Source organism: Ips typographus, linkage group LG5 (assembly GCF_016097725.1).
Source record: "Ips typographus isolate SLU linkage group LG5, UJ_Ityp_2.0, whole genome shotgun sequence".
Classification (NCBI taxonomy): domain Eukaryota; kingdom Metazoa; phylum Arthropoda; class Insecta; order Coleoptera; family Curculionidae; genus Ips; species Ips typographus.
This window is the reverse complement of record NC_138426.1, coordinates 8,969,141-8,992,649: the sequence shown is the minus strand read 5'-3', so window position 1 is coordinate 8,992,649 and position 23,509 is coordinate 8,969,141. Positions and strand designations below refer to the sequence as shown.

General features: G+C 32.4%; 5 protein-coding genes across 10 annotated transcripts in view; 1 reads left to right on the top strand and 4 right to left on the bottom strand.

Annotated features, from left to right (window-relative positions):
- Window positions 1-23,509, bottom strand: part of Rgk1 (Rad, Gem/Kir family member 1) — a 127,515-nt gene that overhangs the window by 79,574 nt on the left and 24,432 nt on the right. The gene's annotated exons all lie outside the window — the stretch shown is intronic.
- LOC145729251 (uncharacterized) lies at window positions 2,981-11,115 on the top strand. Its single transcript, XM_081979933.1, has 15 exons — window positions 2,981-3,133; window positions 4,895-5,051; window positions 5,107-5,244; window positions 5,290-5,449; window positions 5,501-5,880; window positions 5,923-6,252; window positions 6,302-6,452; window positions 6,506-6,804; window positions 9,106-9,264; window positions 9,358-9,495; window positions 9,549-9,705; window positions 9,757-10,127; window positions 10,180-10,506; window positions 10,557-10,707; window positions 10,762-11,115. Exons 1-15 carry the CDS (start codon window positions 3,072-3,074, stop codon window positions 11,058-11,060), a joined length of 3,279 nt encoding a protein of 1,092 aa, XP_081836059.1. The 5' UTR covers window positions 2,981-3,071; the 3' UTR covers window positions 11,061-11,115.
- Window positions 8,042-8,723, bottom strand: LOC145729689 (C-type lectin mosGCTL-1-like). Its single transcript, XM_081980548.1, has 3 exons — window positions 8,566-8,723; window positions 8,381-8,504; window positions 8,042-8,325 (listed from the first exon to the last, which is right to left on the bottom strand). Exons 1-3 carry the CDS (start codon window positions 8,683-8,685, stop codon window positions 8,102-8,104), a joined length of 468 nt encoding a protein of 155 aa, XP_081836674.1. The 5' UTR covers window positions 8,686-8,723; the 3' UTR covers window positions 8,042-8,101.
- LOC145729692 (uncharacterized) lies at window positions 11,112-11,794 on the bottom strand. The gene is made up of 3 exons (XM_081980554.1): window positions 11,632-11,794; window positions 11,447-11,573; window positions 11,112-11,396 (listed from the first exon to the last, which is right to left on the bottom strand). Exons 1-3 carry the CDS (start codon window positions 11,743-11,745, stop codon window positions 11,173-11,175), a joined length of 465 nt encoding a protein of 154 aa, XP_081836680.1. The 5' UTR covers window positions 11,746-11,794; the 3' UTR covers window positions 11,112-11,172.
- On the bottom strand, window positions 13,901-23,384 carry LOC145729690 (uncharacterized). Of its 4 annotated transcripts, XM_081980551.1 has the most exons (4): window positions 14,731-15,008; window positions 14,421-14,586; window positions 14,236-14,362; window positions 13,901-14,185 (listed from the first exon to the last, which is right to left on the bottom strand). In XM_081980551.1, the coding sequence occupies exons 2-4, from the start codon at window positions 14,535-14,537 to the stop codon at window positions 13,962-13,964; spliced, it is 468 nt and encodes a 155-aa protein (XP_081836677.1). In that variant the 5' UTR covers window positions 14,538-14,586; window positions 14,731-15,008; the 3' UTR covers window positions 13,901-13,961. The 4 variants fall into 4 exon arrangements, with proteins under 4 accessions (XP_081836677.1, XP_081836678.1, XP_081836679.1 ...); XM_081980552.1 differs by lacking the exons at window positions 14,421-14,586; window positions 14,731-15,008 and adding an exon at window positions 23,210-23,384; XM_081980553.1 differs by lacking the exon at window positions 14,421-14,586 and having other exon boundaries at window positions 14,731-15,020.

Below are 23,509 nucleotides of genomic sequence, written 5' to 3'. Positions count from 1 at the left end.
TATGCAAAAATAACCGGAAAATACATATGGTATATTGGGAGCTTTTGTTTTTTTGAAGATGTCATAATTTGACAGCTTAGAACTTGGTTCCTGTGACAGTTAGGAGGTTGGTTCTAACGTCAAAAATTAGCCTGTATTTTTGGCTTTATTTTACCTAGATACAATTTTTTTTCAAAAATTACAAATAACCGAGATATTGCCAAGGAAACATAACAGTGCAATGAACAAGTTTTACTGAGAGATGAATGATGTCTGTGAATAATTTGACAGCTCCTGATTTGGCTTCTGTGACTGTTAGGAGGTTGGTTCTAACGTTAAAATGTAGCCTGTCATTTTAGCTTCATTTTATCCGAATATAATTTTCTTCGAAAAATCACAAATAATCGAGAAATAGAGCAGTGCAAGTGAACAAGTTTTATTAAATGTGTTATAATTTGACAGTTGCTAACTTGGTTCCTATGACAGTTAAAAGATTACTTTAAACGTTCAAATAGTGACCTTCTTTTAACTAAACTCAATTTTCGTTTAAAAATTACTAATAACCGAGATATTGCCAGGGAAACAGAACAGTGCAAGTGAACAAGAACTTTACTGAAAATGTCATAATTTGACAGCTCCTAACTTCGTTCCTATGACAGCTAGGAGATTCGTTCCAACGTCAAAATGTAGCCCAATACTTCTGCTTTCTTTTAACAGGACTTTTTCTGGAAAAACACCCAAAACTGAGAAAACTGGACTAGACCCTTATTGTTCACGCAAAACTTAAATACAAAAGTTTAGTATACTCTTTTCCCCAGATTTGGAAGGTATAGTGCGTTCCTCATAAACTCAGACTGTCTCAAACTTAAAAGCAAATAAAAAGACCTTATTTTTTTGAAAAAATCCCCTAATCTGGCATCCCTGCTCGTTTCTTCCCGGTTTTCCACGTTTTGTCTCAATTTTACAGTCATATTTTGATTTAAAATCAAAAAATTTCAGGATTGTTACCCTTAAAGAGATGAAATGCATTCGAATGTATCAGGGAATTGCTGCAACATTTCGAATAACTAATGTTTTGCTATCTGTATTGACCTGTTTGCTTTCAATTTACACATAAACAGACAGGTTTAGGAATAGGAAGTAAGGTTTTAAGTGAAAATGGCAACAGTGCATTAGAGCTATTAAAGGTTTGTCATTTTTTATAGAAGAGGAAATAACAGGAATAGTCTTCAAAAAGTTTAAAATTCATATTTAAGAACTCTTGTACCTGAAAAAATCTAAATGTTTAAATTTGTTAGAAAACTGTCAAATAAATGTGAGAAAAATTAAAAGAAAAAGATTATTTTAATTTTTTAAGTAAATAAGGCTTATCATTAATGTTGTCTATTATAGTCGATACAATGATCCTATTAAAGAAGTATTTTGTTTTAAAGAAATTTTTTAAGGAAAATATAGGAAAAAGTAAAAAAAAAACAGTAATTTTAATTTACGTAAATAAGGTCTACTTTTGCTTTTCATCAATATGCAGCAGAAGGGAAAATGCATTACAATAGTGATTCTGTTTCAAACAAATTTGAGCCATAAAACAATGTTTTTTTTTTGGAAATATTGTTGTTTTTCGACAAGTGTAACTTTGACTCTGAATATCTCGAAGACTATCATTTTTGTAAATACATATTTATATCATAATATAGGCTTGGAAATCTAGCAACCTAATACAGGGTGTCTCATTTGAAATAACGTTGATTTGTACTTTTATAGCAGCATTTTGCTGTCATCTTTTTAACCCTGTATAGTATAGAAGCTTGAATTTCAAAGCATTTTATCTGTTAACTTTAAGAACTTTAAGAGGCCACCTTTGCTTTCATTGCTTACTGAAACTAAACTAATTTTTTTGCTAAAAAGTTGTTCCTAAGAAGTTTCTGCTAGTAATCGATAAAAGCATTCCTGCAGTGCTACCAAACTTGAGGAACTTTGCAACACGAACAGCTTTTAAAATACATTTACAATGAAATAAGAAGTAGTGAACTATTCCAAAGGAAACCTTTATGAACCGAATTCCACCTTGAACTGGCTGGAATATTTAATATTCTTTGTTTGGTTAGCGGAATAACACTGATAAAAAGCTACAATTTGCATTTGGTATAGTAATAAAATTAATAATAACAATCTCGTGTAACTGGTTGAAACTAGTCAATATTAGAGTAAATGGATTTCAATTCCTCTTAACGCAGTTTTTTGGAATGAATATTTGATATGTCATTTCAGGGAACCAGAGCATAGCTATTTCATACAAAATGTAAAATAAGGTTGTAAAAATATGATTAACCTGAATTGTGTTTGGTTTGAAAGTACTTTAAAACATGTAAAACCTACTTAAAGAATTGCATATTTTCTTCTCTAAAACAAACAAAGAAGAAAAGAAGTTTTAAATCATTTGAAAGATAATATTCTTATAACTCACATTGCATCAAAAAATCACAGCACTAAATACATGTAAAATGTAGTAAATGCCTTTTCCAACACAAATATATTCAAGTAGGTCATTAAAAACATGACATTTTGACGAAAAAAGAACTTTTTTCATTTAAGCTAACAAGCTAAAATTCCTCCGTTACACTGGATGTTTAGCTGAAATAAAGGGCCATGATTAAAACACCCCCCTTCCCCCCGGAAGGGGGATGCAAGCAAAAACATGAAAATAACAAGAGGGGCATTACGGAAAGTTTCCAAAAGTCTGATAAACGAATATAATTCAATTAAGGATTTCGTCCCTCTGTTTTATATCTGCGGTTGAAAAGCTACAAACACGAAAACACTAATTATAACCTCACATATGAACGAGTTTTACAACAAGATCCATCGACCAATGCAATAACCTGTTATCGTTATTTTGTTTTTACCATTATATGGTTATCACTTATCGCGAATTGTTATTACAAAACTAGTACAGAAAAACAATAACAGCGTTCCACGAAACTGGGTTTTACACTCGCTTTGGCTTTTCCATTGAATAAGAACCCTCATGTGACCAGATTGTTTTATAAAACGCCAACAAGAACAATTAGTTCAGTAACTTAGCAGATGTTACAATGACTAAAGTAAATTTAATTCTTGTAGTTTTCAGTTTAATGCTTAGCACTGCAATATTGAAGTAAGTAGTAGATTAATTGTTAATTTGTACTACAAGGTGTTTGTAGAATTTTGACATTTTCAAATCTGCCTAACACTTTACTTATTCAGAGAAAAACACATCTTAAACAGTATACATGACTTTGTCGACAATTTCAAGCACATGTAGACTTTTAGTACATTTTTAGACACTTTCTAATATACTTCTATAGTTAGCAACATGTACGAGATGATTATTTATATTTTACTCTGTTAAGTTTGATCCTACAGCAATAGTTAGCAGTGTTGGAGTATTTTTCCTGAAACGCCAGAATGTCAAAATTGTCAAATTGGTGACACATGTTTTGATTATATTCAATGGAACACCCTGTATTTTATCTGCTCAATCGGTAAATGTCGTTTTTCCGATTACAGTGCTTTTCAAAAAAATACGGTTTTCCTTTTTTTTTCTCTAGATGTCTAATTATTATTGTTTTTTACTGACAGTTTCCGTGACAAAAAATTGATATGTTTTGACTTTTTCCGTCAATTTAACTACTTTTGCGTTACATTTCTGATGAATTATTACAAATGACAGTTTAGCTTTTAGTCAAAATAATAATTTTTATTTTTTGAAATTCGACGTTTTGACGTTCACAACCATTTTCTTTTACTGCAAATCTGACGACTTTTAACAGAATGACACATTTGACAGACGGAAAGACAGATTTTGACAATTTTGTCAACCAAGCGATCCGTCAGAGGTTCAAAATTTAATAAATGGCTTCAAATAGTCCAGTATGCGTCAATTTTCATAAAATTTTACCCTTTTTCAATATTTTGACTTTGAAACTTGACTATACTGACCACAACAAGTCAATTTTTATAAATTTGTACTGTCTTTCAACGGTTTGGCATTGAAAATTGACTAGAATAGCTCCAAATAGTCTATTAAGTCAATTTGTATGAAATTTTACCATTTTTCAATATTTTGACCTTAAAAATTGACTAATATAACTGAAAATACTGCATTCAATCAATACTAATAATATTTAATAATTTTTTTAATGTTTCGATTTTGAAAATTGACTAGAGTAGAATAGTAAGTCAATTTTCATAAAATTTTACTGTTTCTCAACGTTTTGGCCTTGAAAATTGACTACCACGACTGAAAATAATAAGTCAAGTCGATTTCCATGTTATTTAACTACGTTTTTAATGTTTTGACCATGAAAATACCCTAGAATTGGTGAAAACGTTTGATTGAGAAAATTTTCATAAATCTTGACTAATCTTCAACAATTTAGCCATAAAAATTGACTTTTAAGCTTGAAAATTGACTAGCACGACTAAAAACAGTAAGTCAAGTCGATTTTTATGATATTATTGACTGTTTTTTAACTTTTCTACCTTAAAAATCGATTAAAACGACTCAATTGTCTTAAAACTTGAAAATTGACTAAAATCAATGCAAAGAGTTTGTCACATGACAATTTTCATGAATCTTGATTGATTTTCAACACTTTAGTTAGGAAAATTGACTAGATTGTCTGAAAACTGCTTGCCAAATCAGTTTTCATGATATTTGTTCTAAACTATACCTAGTTATTTTCAGTTCAGTTAAATGTGTAGAAATGACATATTTTGCAACCTAAACACATTTTTTATCAATTTACAATTTAATAGGGAGAAATTTGATTATAATACTTGTAATTACATTGGCTCAACAGACTTTGGCTCAAAAGTAACAGAGTTTTGACTAATTTTTACAGTTTTATAACATCAACTTTTTCCTTAAACGTAGACATTGTAGACCTAGCAATAGGAAGGATGAACCAATAGTCCAAACCGATCAAGGACTACTACTAGGAACCACAGGTACCAATTACGATGGTGAAGTTATTTACAAATTTCTGGGGATCCCTTATGCCAAACCCCCTGTAGGAAATCTCAGATTTGAGGTAAAGAGTAAAACTAGTTTCTACTATAAATGTAACTTCATGGATAATCATATAGCTGCCTCAACCAGGAGATCCTTGGTCTGGGATTAGGAATGCCAGCAAAGCTGGTGAAACTTGCAGATCAATTGACAATTTTTCAGTTAATATTATTGGAACAGAAGATTGTTTATACTTGAATGTTTACACTAAAAAGGTAATGGTAGACAGTCTCAAAAACTCTGTAATACATTTGTAATAGCTTCCAAGAAGATACAACAACGAGTTACGACCAGTCATGGTTTATATCTATGGAGGAGGTTTGACTCTAGGTTCGAGCAGACCTGAAGTTTTAGGACCTGACTTTTTACTTCTTAAAGATGTTGTTTTGGTTACGTTTAACTACCGACTAGGAGTTCTAGGTAAGTAAATCCAAATACTTTAAAACTGAATGCTACAAATTTTCCATACAGGTTTCTTAAGCTCAAACGACCAATCCCTGAATCTCCCAGGCAACTTAGGTCTCAAAGACCAACTGCTGGCCTTAAAATGGATACAACGCAATATCAAAAAATTTAACGGAGATCCAGACAATGTGACCATATTCGGCAATAGTGCTGGAGCTTCTTCAGCACACACGCACATTCTGTCACCAGCTTCGAGAGGATTGTTCCACAAAGCCATTCTACAAAGTGGAACAGCCTTAACAACTGACTTTTGGGGAACAAAGGATAATGCTGTGGAGGTTGTCAGGAAAGCCGGACAAAACACCAGTTCTCAACGGCAAGCTCTTGCAGTATTGAGAAAACTATCAGTGGAAGACATTTATGATGCACAGCAGAAAGTTACTGATGTGAGTGTTTTTAAACAGTTCCACTTAATAATCCAGAATTAGTCACCTTTTCCAGCTGACGTGCGTCCATTCTGTGCTGTTCAAGAATACTCCAATCCTTCAGCAATACTCTCTGCAAACCCTGTCAAAACCATTGAAAGTGGAGTATACAACAAAGTACCCATTATGATGGGATATACAGACACTGAAGGAATGTTGTACGATTTGGCTGAAGGAGCTGCCACCAGAATTGGAGTTAACCTCACTGACGAAGATCTTCAATTAATAATTCCATTCAATATGAATGTTGCTCCAGGGAGTAATGCTAGCAAAGAAATTGTGACAGCCCTGAAGAACTTATATAAAGGACAACCTTTTGAGAACCGTTACAATGTAAGTGGTAGTTTTTAAAACAAACTTTCATAACAAAACCTATTTTCAGCCAATGACAGATAGTGCTTTACTAGTATCTTCAATACAGGCTTTAAGGTTGCACTTGAAAAATCTGAACCATCCTCTCTATTTGTACAGAATGTCTTTGAACGCTGGCTTGAACCAACTTAAACTAATTCTCAACAGGCTAAACGACACTGGTTAGTTTCCCAAATCAATCAACTCAAACTATACTTAGTAAAAAACATTTTAGGTGCAGCCCATACAGATGAACTGGGTTATCTCTTTTACTCCACTATAACTCCAGCTATTAAAAAAGGAAGTTTGGAGGATGTGTCTGTTAGAAGATTTGTGGAGTTGTGGACTAACTTTGCTACTTTTGGCAATCCTACTCCTTCGGGAAGTCGTCTAGTTCAATGGGAACCGGTTGCACGAGAAGATAATATCCGGGTTCTTGATATAGGAGAGAAACTAGTGATGAAGGATATTCCCGAACAAGCACGATTGACTGTTTGGTGGGATTTGCTAAAAAAATGGCCGTACGTGAAGTTTTCTTCTTGATAAATGTTTTAATAATAATAATAAACTTTGTCTTGGTTTAAGAGAAACATTTTTCTTCCTCATATTAAGGATCAGTTAGATATAAAAGTTGCGTTCACTATTAGGTTCAAGGCTAGTTTTTTTAATCAAGGTTAGATGGTATTGAAGTTTGTAACGCTTAACCATGTAATTTGTTACAAAACCAGTTGGTAACAATCACTTACAGTTTGCGTTCTATACTATTAAAGAATCAATTTGTTTTATTTAAGTGAGGTTTGTTTGGATTGGCTTGTTATTCACTTGAACAGTCTTGGTAAGTAATTGATAAGTCAAGATCAGATTATTTAATCAGGCGGTATAAGAAATGTCACATCTTAAATTTGTTGCATTAAAAGTGTTTGTTTGTTTGGTACATCCTGTCACTTTTTGCCTTCTAACTTCTTAGAGAGGCCCTTACGGGCAAAAACACCTTAATACAATCTTGTAGAGGAAGAAATTCGCTACAACCTTCCTTATTGACACATTTTTGTTACTCCTTAAATAACAGAGCTACGCTCAGTCGAAATAGAGTTAGTTTAAAAAAGCGTGACAGTTTTAAATGTCAAACTATTATATAAAAAGTCACGTTTCTAAGTTAATTAAACTGATGTTTGTACAGTCACGTGACTATTATCAATTGTCAATTTTAATTTTAAATGTCACGTGACACTTTTTTTTTACATGTTTTAAACTTATACACTGAACCATGTATAAAACTATTTTTTCTAATTTTGGCATATAAAGTGACACTTTTCAAAACTGATTAGAGTGACAAAACGTTTTACTTTATGTAACTAGTTATGAAAAGTTCATTTCATCACTCCCTGTTTTTATGTATTTCCGTAGAAACATATGGGCGACATCCATCATAACATGTCGTTGTCACTGTTTATACACGGTGCTATGCAAGTGAATATTTGTGTTAAATCACTTTAAAAGATGGTTTTTACCGCTTTTTGGTCAAAATTAGAAAAAATTATGTATGCAACACGTTTCGAAAATGTCTTATTGTGTAACTCATTCAAATTGTAGGACCTCGCTGCGCTCGCCCTACAAACATTCATTCGTTACACAAAATCGATCTTTTCGTAACTGGTTACATAAATAGCTATTTAATAGTTAAATGTCATCCTTAAAGTCACGTGACTCCCTTTACAGTACAAAAGGCGGTGAATGAGTTGAATCTGGCACTGCTATGTAGCCTAAATAATTTTCCTTTACTATTACCAGATTTATTGTTAATTTGAGCACCTTTCAAATACTACAACATTCAGTCATCATTTTTTTGGCAAATAAAGTATTGAGGAGTTGATGAACAATCTGTAGAAAGCCAAGTTAGGTTGTAGTTGGCTAAATCCAGTTTCACCAAACACTTATAGATATGTTCCTCGTTATTGTACCAATTAGAGTATTCAATTGCATCTCCAGTTTCTAGCCATATCCATTCTGGTTGGAAGACTCCATCTGCCTTTTGGTACCCTCCGATAAAATGATCTAAAAAACAAGACGATTTATACTATAAAATTTTAAATTTAAAGTATAAACTCACAATGCGAGGTAACTCCAGCAGCAGTTATAGCAGCATTCAATGCAGCAGTTTCTTCTGCAGAACGTTCCATTGCTAGAGTGTAACCGTAACTTTTACACGTAGCATAAGCTTCCAGATAAGTTAGCTTAACAATTTTTAAATTAACATTTAAATAAACAATTTTAAAATTTTAATAAACTTCTTACCTCTACACTGGAAATTAGATAATTTTCATGTTCGGTGAGTAAAAGGCTATTTTGCAACAGAGGTACACCATATGTTGCTAAAATGCAAAAAGTAGTCAAAAACGCTACAAGCTTCATCATTTTCGAAGATAATAATGAAGTATTAGGTATAACAGAACCGTCTATTTATACAGTTTTTAATATTTTCAAACGTTTCCAGAAAGTTTTATATAAGTGGTTCCTAAAACCACTTGTTAAGTAGTAACAATTGTCTGTACTAAAGTTATCTGCCCTATCAACAAAATCCAGTCCTCCAACTGTAATATCAAGGGTTATTATTAATTTCTAGTACTTTCTGTTGCACTAATTTGGTTTTGCTTTTTAAAGATAGCATTGTAAATGGAAAATACTAAAAAAACTGAAGTATTATCTGATAGAAATCTCTTTAAATCTCATAAACGCAACTGTGACAAAACAAACAACTTGGAGCTAAAAAACAAAACAATAAAAATCCATATTTCCATTACCAATTATGCATAATTTGATTTTTATGTAGATTAGAGTATTTTTAGCAGCAAAATGGCCGAAGAGGCGCCTGTAACGACCGTCGAAAAAGGACAACTAAAAGGTCTTATTGGTTATAATTTGGATGGAGAAAAATTCTTCAAATTCCTTGGAATTCCTTATGCTAAACCTCCAATTAATGAGCTTCGATTTCAGGTTAGTGCAATCTGGGTATTTGCATTTTAGTATAAATTTATGCAACGAATAATAATTTCCATGTAAATGACTGTGTTGGTATTGAAATTTAAGCCTCCACAACCGGATGAACCATGGGAAGGAGTTCGGGATGCTACTATAGAGGCTGAATCTAGTATTTCCAGAGATTATTTCACTAGGAAACTTATCGGATCTGAAGACTGTCTTTATTTGAATGTTTACACTAAAAGTGTGAGTTGTCATAACAGTTTCTAGAATTGAAAATTTTCTGTGTTATCCTGCAGCTTCCAACTAGCAATTCCATCCTAAAACCTGTGATGGTTTTTATACATGGTGGTGGATTCACTTTGGGGTCAAGCAGACCTGGAATATATGGACCAGAATTTCTTCTCCTAAAGGATATTGTTCTGGTGACTATCAATTACCGCTTAGGAGCACTAGGTAACCTAGCACTAATCTCTGTTTCTTAGAGTTACATGGTTATGTATTTAGGGTTTTTAAGTTTGAGTGATCCAAGTTTGAAAGTATACGGAAACATGGGATTAAAAGACCAAAACTTGGCTCTTAAATGGGTACAGAAGAACATCAAAAGCTTCAACGGAGATGTGACCATTTTTGGTAATAGTGCAGGTGGTGGTTCAGTGCACGCCCACATCCTCTCACCAGCTTCAAAAGGCTTATTTCACAAAGCTATTCTGCAAAGTGGATGCGTTTTCAACCCCTTTTTCTGGGGGTCTAAAGATAATGCCGTACAACTAACCAAGCAAGCAGGTATCAACGCTACGTCTCAAAAGGAAGCATTGGAAATACTGAAGACAATTCCAGCTAAAGAAATATTTGCTGCACAAGAAAAAATTTACGATGTAACTTAACAATTTCGCTTTTAAACAAATATGTTTTTGAGCTGAGTTTCAGTCACCTTATCCGGCAGACAATCGACCATTTTCAGCTGTTTTGGAAAACCACAATCCTACAGAAATCCTGAACAAAAACCCTGTAGAAGTTATGGAAAGTGGCAACTACAACCATGTACCAATTATGATAGGATACACGGATAACGAAGGAATGCTGCTTGAGTTGGATAAAATGGCAGCCCAACAGCAAGGATCAACCTTACCAGAATTGGAGCTTAACCGGATAATCCCTGTAAACCTGGATGTGACACACAGTAATGACAGCAAAGTCATTGCTAGGATTTTAAGTGAAATATACTCAGAAGAAACTTTAAAACACAAAAACGATGTAAGTTAAGAACCACTTCTAGGTGTTAGTGTAATTTTGTTTGTAAACAGCCTATGACTGATGGTTACTTCCTTGTGGGGATTGTAAAAACTGCTCAACTGCTGCAAAACACTACCACAGCCCCTATTTACTTGTACAGAATGTCTTTAAGTGCTAAACTTAATCAGTTAAAGCAACGATTGAATAAAACTGCAGAACCAGGTTTGTTAACTTACTTAAAATTTGTTTTATCTTAGAAAAACAGAGTATTTCCAGGAGCTGGACACACTGATGAACTAGGATACCTGTTCCATTCAGATTTGACTCCATCCATAACACCTGAAAGTCTGGAAGATCGTTCTTTAAGATTATTTGTGAAATTGTGGACTAACTTTGCCAGCTATGGCAATCCCACTCCAGAAGACAAATGTTGGACTCCATTGGGAAGGTTAAATCGATTGCCAGTTTTTGATATTGGTTCCACTTTGGAAATGAAAGAGGATATTCCAGAACGTGGCCGAATGGATGTTTGGTGGAAAATTCTGAATCGGTGGCCATTGAAAAAGTTCTTCTAGTATTGTGTTAAATGTAATGCTCTAATTATTCAAAAATAAGGAAACTTTAAGTCTATTAAGGAACAGTTTTATTGATATTTATATAGCAACTCTCAAATATTACACCATTTACTTAACTATCATATTTCTGGCAAATAAAGTTTAGAACGTTTGCTGTACAATCTTCAGAAAACCAAGTACCATCATGATTGGATAAGTCACGTCTCATTAAACATGTAAGGACAGTACTTTCATCAGCGGACCAATGGGTGTACTCAATTGCGTCCCCAGTCTCTAGCCATATCCATTCCGCTACAAAATCGTCACTGTTTTGCCTGTACCCACCGATCCAAAAATCTGGAAGCAAAACCATTCACCCAAATCCTTAATTTTGGAATGTAACTCACTATAAGTTCCAAGTCCAGCAGCAGTTATAGCATCATTCAATGCAACAGTATCTTCAGCAGAACGTTCCATTGCTAGGGTGTAACCGTAACGTTTACACGTAGCGTAAGCTTGCATGAAAGTTAGTTTCTGAATTTAATAAATTAGTATTAATATCAGGTAGTAAAAACTAGAGTGCAAGTCTTACCGAGGATTTGGAAATGAGGTAATTTTCCTGTTCGGTAAGGGAAATATTACTTTCCAACACTGGTACCGCATTTGCTACTAGAAGTGTAGCCAAAAACACTAAAATCTTGATCATCTTGTTAGTTTATGATGAATTATTAAGTACTAGCAATTGTTCAATTAAACTAAAATAAATTTGTAAACGTACTTATATTTATATGCGTGTTTTAAGTGCTTTTAGGAAATTAAGATGGTAATTCAGATGTCTCTACAGCAGTATCCTTATCAACAAGATTAATTTAACTGAAATGTCAAGAGTTTTATTATTAATTATTCCTACAAATAACCGAGTTATGGCAAAACTTCTCTTGGGCTATCATAAAAGAACAAATGTGTAATCTGCATTTTCAAGCTCCTTTAGTTAATTTGGCAACCATGCTTTTTGCGGTTTACAGGGTTGGAAAAAGGACGGAAAAAAGAACATTTTGAGTAAATTATATTAAACTGTATTTTTACAAAATTGTATTGTTGATTGCAGTGTCAAACTGGTTACAGAATTAAACCGAAAATTTCGTAAGCATGCTGGAAATGTCAAAAATGCCAGCTAAAAATTGTGAAGAATCACAGTATCAAAAAGACTAAATTTTAGGTTGAAAATTTTAAAATACACTTTTAGCATTGTTGAGAAAATTATTTAAGCTATTGACCCACCATGACAATGTTTCTGACATTACTACTACTTTTAGGAAATTTACAAGGTACTTCAGATGTCTCTACAGCAGTTATCTTCCTTATCAACAGGATTAATGAATTAACTGAAATGTCAAGAGTTTTATTATTAACTTGGTAATGCTTGTTAAGTTCAAAAAGCAATAATTTTTTAATGGTAAATGTTTGATAGGAATAATACAAATTATGTTATATTTTACAATTTAGTGATATTAAAAATAAATGCAGGAGGCTCAATGTGGAAACTCCATTTTCAATGTCCTTTAGTACATTTGGCAACTGTGCGCTTCCCGGTTAACAGGATTGGAAAGAGAGCAAAAAAAGAGAAATTTTAAGTTTTTTTAGCGCCCTGAAATCCTAAAAATCACCGAGTTATGGCAAAACATCTCTTGCTGTACCAAAACAGTATAAGTAAAAACTGCATTTTCAGGCTCCATTCGTACATTTGGCAACCATCCTTTTTGCGATTTGCAAGGTTGGAAAGAGGACAGAAAAAATAATATTTTTAGTTTTTAGTGCTGACTGAAATCCTACAAATAACCGAATACTCATCTTGCATTCCCAAATAACATAAGTGGAGACTACATTTTCAAGCGTCTTTAATACATTTGGCAACTATGTTTTTGGCGGTTGGCAGAATTGGAAAGAGGACAGAAAAAGGACTATTTTGAGTTTTCTGGGATAACTGAAATTCTAAATATAACCGAGTTATACCAAAACTTCTCTTGCTATGTCAAATCCACATATGTGTGGAGACTACATTTTCAAGCGTCTTTCGTACATTTGGCAACTATGTTTTTGGTGGTTGGCATCATTGGAAAGAGAACAGAAAAACAACTATTTTGAGTTTTTTTAGGCTCACTGAAATCCTACAAATAACCGAGTTATGGCAAAACTTCTCTTGGGCTATCATAAAAGAATAAATGTGTAACATGCATTTTCAAGCTCCTTTAGTTAATTTGGCAACCATGCTTTTTGCGGTTTACAGGGTGGGAAAATGGTCAGAAAAAAGAACATTTTGAGTAAATAATATTAAACTGTATTTTTACAAAATTGTATTGTTGATTGCAGTGTCAAACTGGTTACAGAATTAAACCAAAAATTTCGTAACTTGCTGGAAATGTCAAAAATGCCAGCTAAAAATTGTGAATAATCACAGTGTCAAAAAGACTAAATTTTAGCTTGAAAATTTTAGGAAATCCACTTTCTGCATTTTTGAGAAAATTATTTAAGCTATTGGACCAACCATGAGAATGTTTCTGACATTACTACTAAACTAGAAATGTCAGCTAGAAGCTGTGAAGAAACGTCATGAAAGCAATACTTAAAAGTTTAATGTTGTCAAAAGAATACTTAAATATTGCTTATTTTGAAGTCAAATATGAACTTGAAAAGTAAAACAATTTAAAGTCAAAAAAACATAAAAATTGACTTTTTAGTTAAAAAAAAATCGATTTTTGGTGGACAATTCTAATTCGGTGGCCATTGAAAAAGTTCTTCTAGTATTGTGTTTAGTGTACGTCCATAATGCTCTAATTATTCAAAAATAAGGAAACTTTAAGTCAATTAAGGAACAGTTTTATTGATATTTATATAGCAACTCTCAAATATTACACCATTAACTTAACATTGATATTTCTGGCAAATAAAGTTTAGAATGTTTGCTGTACAATCTTCAGATAACCAAGTACCACCATGACAGGATAAGTCCCATCTCCTTAAACATGTACGGACAATACGTTCATCAGGGGACCAACGGTTGTACATAATTGGGTCCCCAGTCTCTAGCCATATCCATTCCGGTTCAAAATTTCCACTGTTTTGCCTGAACCCACCCATCCAAAAACCTGGAAGTAAAACAATTCAACCAAATCCTTAATTTTGGAATGTAACTCACTATAAGATCCAACTCCAGCAAAACTTATAGCATCATTCAATTGAACAGTATCATCAGAAGAACGTTCCATTGCTAGGGTGTAACCGTAACGTTTACACATAGCGTAAGATTGCATGTAATTTAGCCTCTGAATTTAATAAATTAGTATTAATTTCAGGTAGTAAACACAACAGTGCAAGTCTTACGGTAGATATGGAAATGAGGTATTTTCCATGTTTGATAAAGGGAGTATTATTTTTCAACGTTTCAGGTTCAGCATTTGCTACTAGAAGTGTAGCCAAAAACACTAAAATCTTGATCATTTTGTCAGGTTCTGATGAATTATTAAGTGCTAGCAATTGTGCAATTAAACTAAAATAAATTTGAATAATTCTAGGAAATTAACAATAAGGGATGTTCGGTGATTATTTTTAATTAAAGAAACTTATTTAAATTAAAGCTTGGTTTATAAAACAAAATTAAACTTAAACTGTAAATTTAGCTGTAACTGCTGACCTTGGTTTTACATACTAAAGCCAAATCTCCAATGGTTCTTGTAAAGATTAAAAGCATCCACAAATTTTATTTTTTTTAAAAACACTTAGATTAAGGCTTCTATAGTATAGACAAGAAAAAAAATTTGCGCTAAATCCGCAATTTTCTTCAGAAAATTGCCATAAAAATCCTTAAAATATAAGTTGGTGGAACAACTACACTTCACATGACAGGAAATCAGCTGTTTGGCGCCATGTAATAAAGGTGATAGGCCGCAACTATGCTTTAACCTCATAATATTTTTTTTTTTTGGTTTTCCAACCTCGTAATTGAAGGAACATTGAATGACACTGAAGTTGACATACATACTGTCAAGTATCAGTTATCCTCTGTGAATTATGCGGCGTTGCCAGACGCTTTTTTTTCGTTATTAATATTTAATACTTCAACTGATTTTTATAGTTTTTATTCATAAAAGTATGTTTGGTTGCCTAAATATCCGATTAGTATTGGTGGCAAAGCTTGTTTTTGTAAATTGTAACTAATTGTACTGCAATATGTTAATTGTACAACTCATTGTGTAACAGCTATTTAAGTCTATATTTGACAAGATCGCAGTAAGGTAAATTGTGGTTCCTCCACCAAATCATTGTAAATTTTTGGTTTTTTATCGGAGTTTTTTGAAGAAAATTGTGATTTTACCGCAAATTTTCTTTTTTCTCTGGACTATTACTTAATCTAACCCTTCATCTATATGCAAAAAAATTTGGTGACCAAACTCGTGGATTACTTGTTACTTAGTTAATTACTTGTTATTAAGAATATTGTTATTAATACAAAAAGCACAAAAGTACACGTTTTACATTTTTCTAAAAATCTTACGTTAAGTCGTTGACATTTGACATTGATCTAAATCTTATAAAGTATAAACATATATTTGTTAGAACTTAATCATACAATAGAAGAATAAAAAGTAAACCAACAAAATCTAAATTTGGCAACTGTGCGTTTCCCGGTTAACAGGATTGGAAAGAGAGCAAAAAAAGAAACATTTTGAGTTTTTCAGCTCACTGAAATTCAAAAAATAATCGAGTTATGAAAAAACTCCTCTTGCTATCCTAAAAGAACAAGTAGAAACTGAATTTTCAAGCTCCTTTAGTTAATTTGGCAACAATGCTTTTCAAGGTTGACAGGGTTGGAAAGAGGGAATAAAAGGAACATTTTGAGTTTTTTCCGCTTACTGAAATCTTAAAAATAATCGATTTATGGCCAAACTTCTCTTCAAAAATCAAATTGTAAATTTCGAAAATTATCGTACAATACTTTATCTGCGATAGTGATGGAAATTACAGTTACAGTCATTCTTTGACTGTAACTTTGACTTACCGCACTAGTGCTACTCAGAGTGTGCTACGCAATGAATAATTACCTAGTCGTAGATAAAGCAAATCATTATCCACTTCTTTAACTTTTTCTAAGCTATAACTTCCTGCGTCTGAAACACTTATTAGAATAATAGAATTTTATAGAACATTCTTACTTACAGAGTGTATACAGGGTGTTACAACATTAATTTTATGGTAAATTCTATGTCAAAATACATGGCCATCTTTTGTTTTAAATTTCACTAATTATTTTAAGTTAGAATAAGATATAGAACCATCTTCCATCCTATCAAAATGATACTTAATATAGAAGAAAATACAAAAGTCATTTCGTTTAGAGAACCGTATATTGTTGCTTTTACACAAATAGCACCAACTAATCCAACGATCAATACATTAGTTAGTATAGGTACTACAATAATTATGACGTATAATCTTCTAAATTTATTTAATCAAACTGACCTAATCTAATCAAAGTTACTTACCCCAGAATTATCAGTATAAAACTAATTATTGAAAGCAAAATAAAATCATTATTGTAATCCTGCATTTTGAATGAAGTAATATTTTGCAACCAAACCAAATATTACTGAAAATAATCAATAACCGATGCAAAAATAAAACACATCAAAGGTCGTTTACACCAGCAATATTCGATTCTATTTGAACATATTTGAGAGAAAAGAGAACATGCAATCGATTTTCTCATCAGCAGTGCAATGACATCGTATATTCCAGCTTAATAGAAAATATTAATCTCCCTTTTAGTCTGGTGTGATTAATTGCTAGATTAACTTGACCTTACTTAATACTGCACAACTCCAAAATATATAAACAAACATTCTAGATTAGATAAAAACATTAAACGGTAGTGTTTCTACTAAAACTCAAGGTTGTTCGGTTGTTCAATTTATTGGCAAAAATTATTGATTTACACATCAGATATCTAAGTAAACGCACTTTTCGATAATGTGTGTGTGTAACTTAATATGAAATTTATATTTGAGTGCCACCCAATGGTAAACTGAGGGGAACGACTGGTGTTAACTTAGATGGGAAAGTTTTCCTTAATTTTTTGGGGATTCGTTATGGCAGACCTCCAGTAAATTAACTCAGATTCAAGGTAACTTAAAAACCATTACAAGCTATGGTGGTTTTAGTTGAAATTTGCAGCCTCCTCAACCTAAGAAGCATGGGAAGGTGTCTTGGACCCCACTCAAGTTGGTAATAGCTCAGTATCTAGAGATGAGATTAACTTTGAAGTAACTGGATCAGAAGACTTTCACCCTTTTTTTAAACTGAGTAAAGACCTCAGGAAAATTTTGGAAAAGGGAGAATACAACAGTATGGAAGGCTTCCTTTCATACTACATTGATGTGCTGCAAGGGAAAACAGCACGGAAACTTCAATTTCTTACGACTTTGGGTTCTTACCTGGAAGTCCAGAAATTCATCCCTACGAGGTAAGTTTTTATCTGTACCATAAACTTACTAACTTTTACAGGAACTTATGGTTTTTGGCTGGAATATCCGAAGCTGTAGTGAAACACCTTAAAACCTCAAACCAATCAGTTTACTTTTACCGAATGTCAATAGTGACCCAATGGAATGTTTTCAGATAAAAAATGAAAAGGTTAGGCAAACCAGGTTAGGATTATTTCCAAAAAATCACACCGGTTACAAGTTTTGTTACAGCACCATGTCCAGGAGTGTCTGACGGAGACACAGTTTCTCGACACCGGAAATTACTCCAGGAAGTTTGGAAGATAAATATCTGCGAGTCTTTATTGAGTTGTGGACAAACTTTGCAAAGTTCGGGAATCCGACGCCGGATAACTGCAACTTAGGCGTACGCTGGACGTTTCTGGAACGGGGGAAAGATTTGAAAGTTTTGGATATTGGAGAGCCACTCCAGGTTATAAATCCTCCAGAACAACAGCGGATCCAAACATGGTTGGATGTTGTTAGTAAAGCGACTCCAATTATACCATCATAATATTTTGTAAACTAATTTCTTTGTGTTGCTATTTTTTTTGTTTGAACTTCCAGAAACACAGTTTGAAAGGACAGTCAGGGACAAAATTGCCTACTAAACCCACTTGGAGTGAGAAAATGACTGTTTTAAGTACATTTTTAGAATCTTCATTAAATTTCGTATCCAATAACCTGAAAAAACACTACCTACAAAATTTAAGACAGTCAGGGAGAAAAGTGGTGTCAAAGTTTGAACTTCCAGAAACACAGTTTAAAAGGAGAGTCAGGGACAAAATTGCCTACCAAACCCATTTGGAGTGAAAAAATGACTGTTTTAAGTACATTTTTGGAATCCTCATTAAATTTTCTATCCAATAACCTGAAAAACAATACCAATTTTGGTACAGTCAGGGAGAAAAGTGGTGTCAAAGTTTAAACTTCCAGAAACACAGTTTAAAAGGAGAGTCAGGGACAAAATTACCTACCAAACCCATTTGGAGTGAAAAAATGACTGTTTTAAGTACATTTTTGGAATCCTCATTAAATTTTCTATCCAATAACCTGAAAAACACTACCAATTTTGGTACAGTCAGGGAGAAAAGTGGTGTCAAAGTTTAAACTTCCAGAAACACAGTTTAAAAGGAGAGTCAGGGACAAAATTGCCTACCAAACCCACTTGGAGTGAGAAAATTACTGTTTTAAGTACATTTTTGGAATCCTCATTAAATTTTCTATCCAATAACCTGAAAAACACTACCAATATTGGTACAGTCACGGAGAAAAGTAGTGTCAAAGTTTGAACTTCCAGAAACACAGTTTAAAAAGAGAGTCAGGGACAAAATTGCCTACCAAACCCACTTGGAGTGAGAAAATGACTGTTTTAAGCACATTTTTGGAATCTTCATTAAATTTCCTATCCAATAACCTGAAAAAACACTACAAAATATCCGACAGTCAGGGACAAAAGTGGTGTAAAAGTTTGAATTACCAGAAATACTGTTTGAAAGGACAGTCAGGGACAAAATTGCTTATAAAATCCATTTGGAGTGAGAAAATTACAGTTTTAAGCACATTTTTGGAATCCTCATTAAATTTTCTATCCAAATCTCCTTTTTTTAACAATTAGAATGTTTGTTTCAAACATGTTTTGCTACAACCACCCATGCTTTTAGTTAGGACTCTAAAATTGGTGATTGGTACTACTTACTTCACAAGACTAATTTTAGTTTTGTCTTATAATCCACGAATCACCCTGTACGATTCTGTGTAAATTCTTTATATTTGTAATCACTAATTCTAATAAAAACTCAGGAAAAGACGAAAGGACAAAGTTTCTAATATCAGGCAAGTTATTATAGTAGCCACGTGGAAAGGTTCAAATGTCAAAGATGAATATAAGAATATAGAAACTTAATACCAAATTGAGATATTTATACTTTTATAGAAATTCGATATTGTTTATTTATGTTATATAATAACTAGTTTGGAATTCTGTATTTGAATTTTTTTAAGGACTTTTAACTACACTTTTATTATCTTTTTTCACATTGCCATGTAATTTGGGGAATTCATGTTCACAATTCGCAAATTTCTAGTTTTTCTTCAGCAGTATCAAAAATAATTTTGATTTTTCTAAAAGTCATCTTTAGAAGCCTTATCAATTTCATTTTCTCCGGGTCCCAAAAAGCTACTTTTGGGACAACAAAAACTACAAATTACAGCAATAACAACAAATATTATTATGTCAATCAAGTTTCATTTTGACAATGTTCACGTGACCAGAAAATTAATGTCCAATTTTTTAAACGAGCACAACACTTAAATTTGATAATGATCACGTGACCAGAGGGCCAAGAATTATGTGAGACTGAAAATGGTCACGTAGGACACTAAAAATATCAATTTTAATTTGAAAATAATCACTTGACTGTGAAAATTGAAGTTAAATTTGAAATTGGTTATCTGACCAGAAATACAATATGTCACAGTCACGTGAAGCTGAAAGTTTTAAATTAGAAATGGTCATGTGGTCCAAAAATTCAGATTTTAATTATTTTTAAGGCTCATGTGACCAGCAAAGTAAATATTCAAATTTGAATGCGATCTCATGACTGTAAAAGTGAACTGAATTTAACTTTTAAAATGGTCACCTAACCAGAAATAAAATAGTCACGTGACCCTAAAAAAATCCAGTTTCACTTGTAGTTTGAAAATGGTCACGTGAAACTGAAAGTTTTAATTTAAAAATGGTGGCCCAAAAAATTTAAATTTTAATTATTTTTAATATTCAATATTCAAATTTGAATGCGATCTCATGACTGTAAATGTGCAATTTAAATTTTAAAATGGTCACCTGACCAGAAATAAAATAGTCACGTGACACTAAAAAATCTAGTTTCACTTGTAGTTTGAAAATGGTCACGTGACGCTACAACTTTATTTTTCTGAAAACCGTCACGTGACCAAAAAATTAGGTCTGTGGATGACTTTAGGTTTGTTCGCAGAAGCAATCTCTGACTGGTTTCCAACTCAGAAACAGTAAATGTCAAGTTTCATTGGTTGAATGCTCACGTGACTATGACGTTTTCTGACTTTTGGTCAAAAAATTGGTGTTTTTTTTGACCAATCACAAACTAATAACTGTGCTTTGATGTACGAAAATGTTACACATGTGGACTTCTTCTCAAGACATTCAAAGCCAGAAATAAGTTCTTAATGGGGTTTGCCATAAAAATTGAGGATCTTCTAAAGCAAACATAGACTAAACTGACATTTTATTTGTTACTAAAACTGAATTAATCAAATCAACTAACCTATCCTAACCACAACCAACAACTAAATAATGTAATAACTAAAAAAAAAAACAGATAAACATGAATTATATGAGGTTCTGGCGTACAATTAATCAATCTTTGGTCTGTCAAATAATTCAATAGACCATTCAGTGTTAAACTGATCACCTTTTATTGCTTTCATTATGATTACTTTACCAGAATAATTAAAAGTATCATTTTCTCTGATAAAACTGACATTATCTTACTAATCTGTTGTAACACTCTTGTAAAAGCAATTTTTCAATGCAAAAGTAATTTTAAAAAAACCTTTACATATTATGTTATATGATTGTAATAGTCCTTTTATATACGTTCTGTTTCATATAAGTACGGTTTTCTGAGCCTTCAAAGAACGAAAGAATTATTAAAATCCAGAAAGCCATTTCAAATAAGCATAGCAAAAATGGGGCTAAAACAGAGAACTCAACCATTTTGACGAGCAGTTTGCGTAAAAAATTCATCACAGACAATTCTGTATGAATTTTACAAGTATACAAATGCGTTGAATTCTTCCAGAAAAAGTATTTAAATTAGTACAAGCTTCATACTAAACTGCTTTACTATAACATGTTTAATCTTGCATATTGCTTCCTCGATTTATACTTTTTGTAGTGTTTTAAACGCAAACCTCACGGTCGTAAAGGATTTTCAAACATTTTAAACAACAACTTGATTTTACTTACACAACTCGGGATAATCTCGTTACATTTTATACTTCCATAAAGACTGAGATTAAAACAATTTTGTGCCAAACAACTGTTATAGTTGCAGTTAAGTTTTACGGTTGTTTGTTAATATTTTGGTGAGAAGGTAAACTTTTTCTTATTTATTTTGTTAACTTGATTATTGACAATTTCTCAACAAGTAAGTTAACATGACATTATCGGATTAAATTACGCACACACCTACCTATAAAATAACATATTATTTGAATTAGCAAATAATACCATTCTGTCATTAAATGCATTTGTTTTGTAACAGGACGTAATGGATAATATAAACTGAAAATTAATAAAAATATTCTTCATTAATTATTGTTTAAACAGGCTTGTTCTATGTATTATGACACATTTTTAATGTTGTAAAACTTGTTCTTTCTTTTTCTTCACAGGTGAAGCTATAAACTTTTACAAAATGTGTATTTGACACACTTTTATTAAACCGACGTTTTGAAGTAATTTTATATGAAAACATCAATTATAAAATTATAGTTAATGTTTTCAACTATCGTACATAAATGTTTTTTAATAATGTTAAAGGTCAATCTTGTCCTGAATGATAAAGTAGCTCATTTCCACAAAAACACATTACATTAATGGAGTTATTACAATATTATTGTAATGATCGATTATATTCACAGTTTAACAAAATCCATCCATTTAAAATTTGAAACACCACACCCACAAAAAAGCGCTTTAAAATTTTTCATTCTTCAAAAAAATTGAAAGAATGAGTATTAGGGGTGTTCTTTTACTACTTTTTGAATTTCAATATCTCGGTAACACGAAGAGCTAGAGAAGCCAGTTTCGTCTCATTTTACAGTATTTTTTATCCTTTTTATAATGGCATTTAAGTGAAATCTATAAGAGTTCAAATAAAAAAGTTACAGTAACTCAAAAATCGAAAAAATGTCATTTTTGCAAAAAGTGCAATTTTGGAAAAATTTTTATTTTGCCCCAGGAGGGTTCCAATGCACAGCAAAGGGCATATTTATACCAAAGGACCTTAAATTAGGTGAAATAAGTACAAAAAAAGCCCTTTAAAATTTTTAAGTATAATGGGTCTTTTTTTACTACTTTTTGAAATGTAATATCTCGGTAACATGAATAGCTAGAGAAGCCCGAACCGGCATTTTTCTAAAAAATTTTTCGTACGACTATGGTTTTGAGGTTCAATTTACTAGTCCCAATAAAAGTTTCAGATCCACAATTGTCCAAATACCCAAATTATGGATCAAATTGTGTTTTCATCCATTTTCTGTTTGGTTATTTCAGTTTAACGAAAACCAGGCTTTTTTTTTTGTGAACAGAGCTTATGTGACGTGACGATGACGTAATTAGGTAAAACCATAATTGGACGAATTGTCAAATTACGTCAATATGACGTCACATTCGCTCGCTCCATGAAACGTAAGAAACGAATGCAGCCATTTTCTTTCATACCTCACCACAGTCTTAGAAAAAGAATAATATTCTACTCACATGAAATGGCTATTACTCACTGCATGACTTACAACACTCGCCCTCTTCTTCGTGAGTAATAACTATCATTACATACTCATTGAATAATATAATAGTACATTACTCACTCGTGTTCTCACCACCATTCGGTCTACGACTTCATCGTGACAATACTTTCTACTCGTGACTATAAAAATGCTCATACCACACTAGTAATGTAAATAACTATTTTATGACCATGTTTCACCAATTTAATTTATGATTGTTCTAAATGTATGGAATAAAATGACATTCTAACTCAATATCACGAGTTTTTGCTTTTTAATCTTGCAAATAAAAACATTCACTAGAACAAACAATAGGTTCAATCAATACCCGAGCTGGTATTTTAATGAATGCCTGAGAATGTCACGTAATAGGAAATATCG

Bases quoted from the DNA above. Each gene is read 5' to 3' on its own strand.
- LOC145729692 (XM_081980554.1), bottom strand. From the start codon at position 11,745: ATGATCAAGATTTTAGTGTTTTTGGCTACACTTCTAGTAGCAAATGCG. The intron at 11,574-11,631 runs GTAAGACTTGCA...TATTAAATTCAG, and splicing joins ACCTCATTTCCAAATCCTCG to AAACTAACTTTCATGCAAGC. The intron at 11,397-11,446 runs GTGAGTTACATT...TTTTGCTTCCAG, and splicing joins TGCTGGACTTGGAACTTATA to ATTTTTGGATCGGTGGGTAC.
- LOC145729251 (XM_081979933.1), top strand. From the start codon at position 3,072: ATGACTAAAGTAAATTTAATTCTTGTAGTTTTCAGTTTAATGCTTAGC. The intron at 3,134-4,894 runs GTAAGTAGTAGA...CCTTAAACGTAG, and splicing joins CTTAGCACTGCAATATTGAA to ACATTGTAGACCTAGCAATA. The intron at 6,453-6,505 runs GTTAGTTTCCCA...AAAACATTTTAG, and splicing joins CAACAGGCTAAACGACACTG to GTGCAGCCCATACAGATGAA.
- LOC145729689 (XM_081980548.1), bottom strand. From the start codon at position 8,685: ATGATGAAGCTTGTAGCGTTTTTGACTACTTTTTGCATTTTAGCAACA. The intron at 8,505-8,565 runs GTAAGAAGTTTA...AAAATTGTTAAG, and splicing joins ATCTAATTTCCAGTGTAGAG to CTAACTTATCTGGAAGCTTA. The intron at 8,326-8,380 runs GTGAGTTTATAC...CTTGTTTTTTAG, and splicing joins TGCTGGAGTTACCTCGCATT to ATCATTTTATCGGAGGGTAC.
- LOC145729690 (XM_081980551.1), bottom strand. From the start codon at position 14,537: ATGATCAAGATTTTAGTGTTTTTGGCTACACTTCTAGTAGCAAATGCT. The intron at 14,363-14,420 runs GTAAGACTTGCA...TATTAAATTCAG, and splicing joins ACCTCATTTCCATATCTACC to AGGCTAAATTACATGCAATC. The intron at 14,186-14,235 runs GTGAGTTACATT...TTTTACTTCCAG, and splicing joins TGCTGGAGTTGGATCTTATA to GTTTTTGGATGGGTGGGTTC.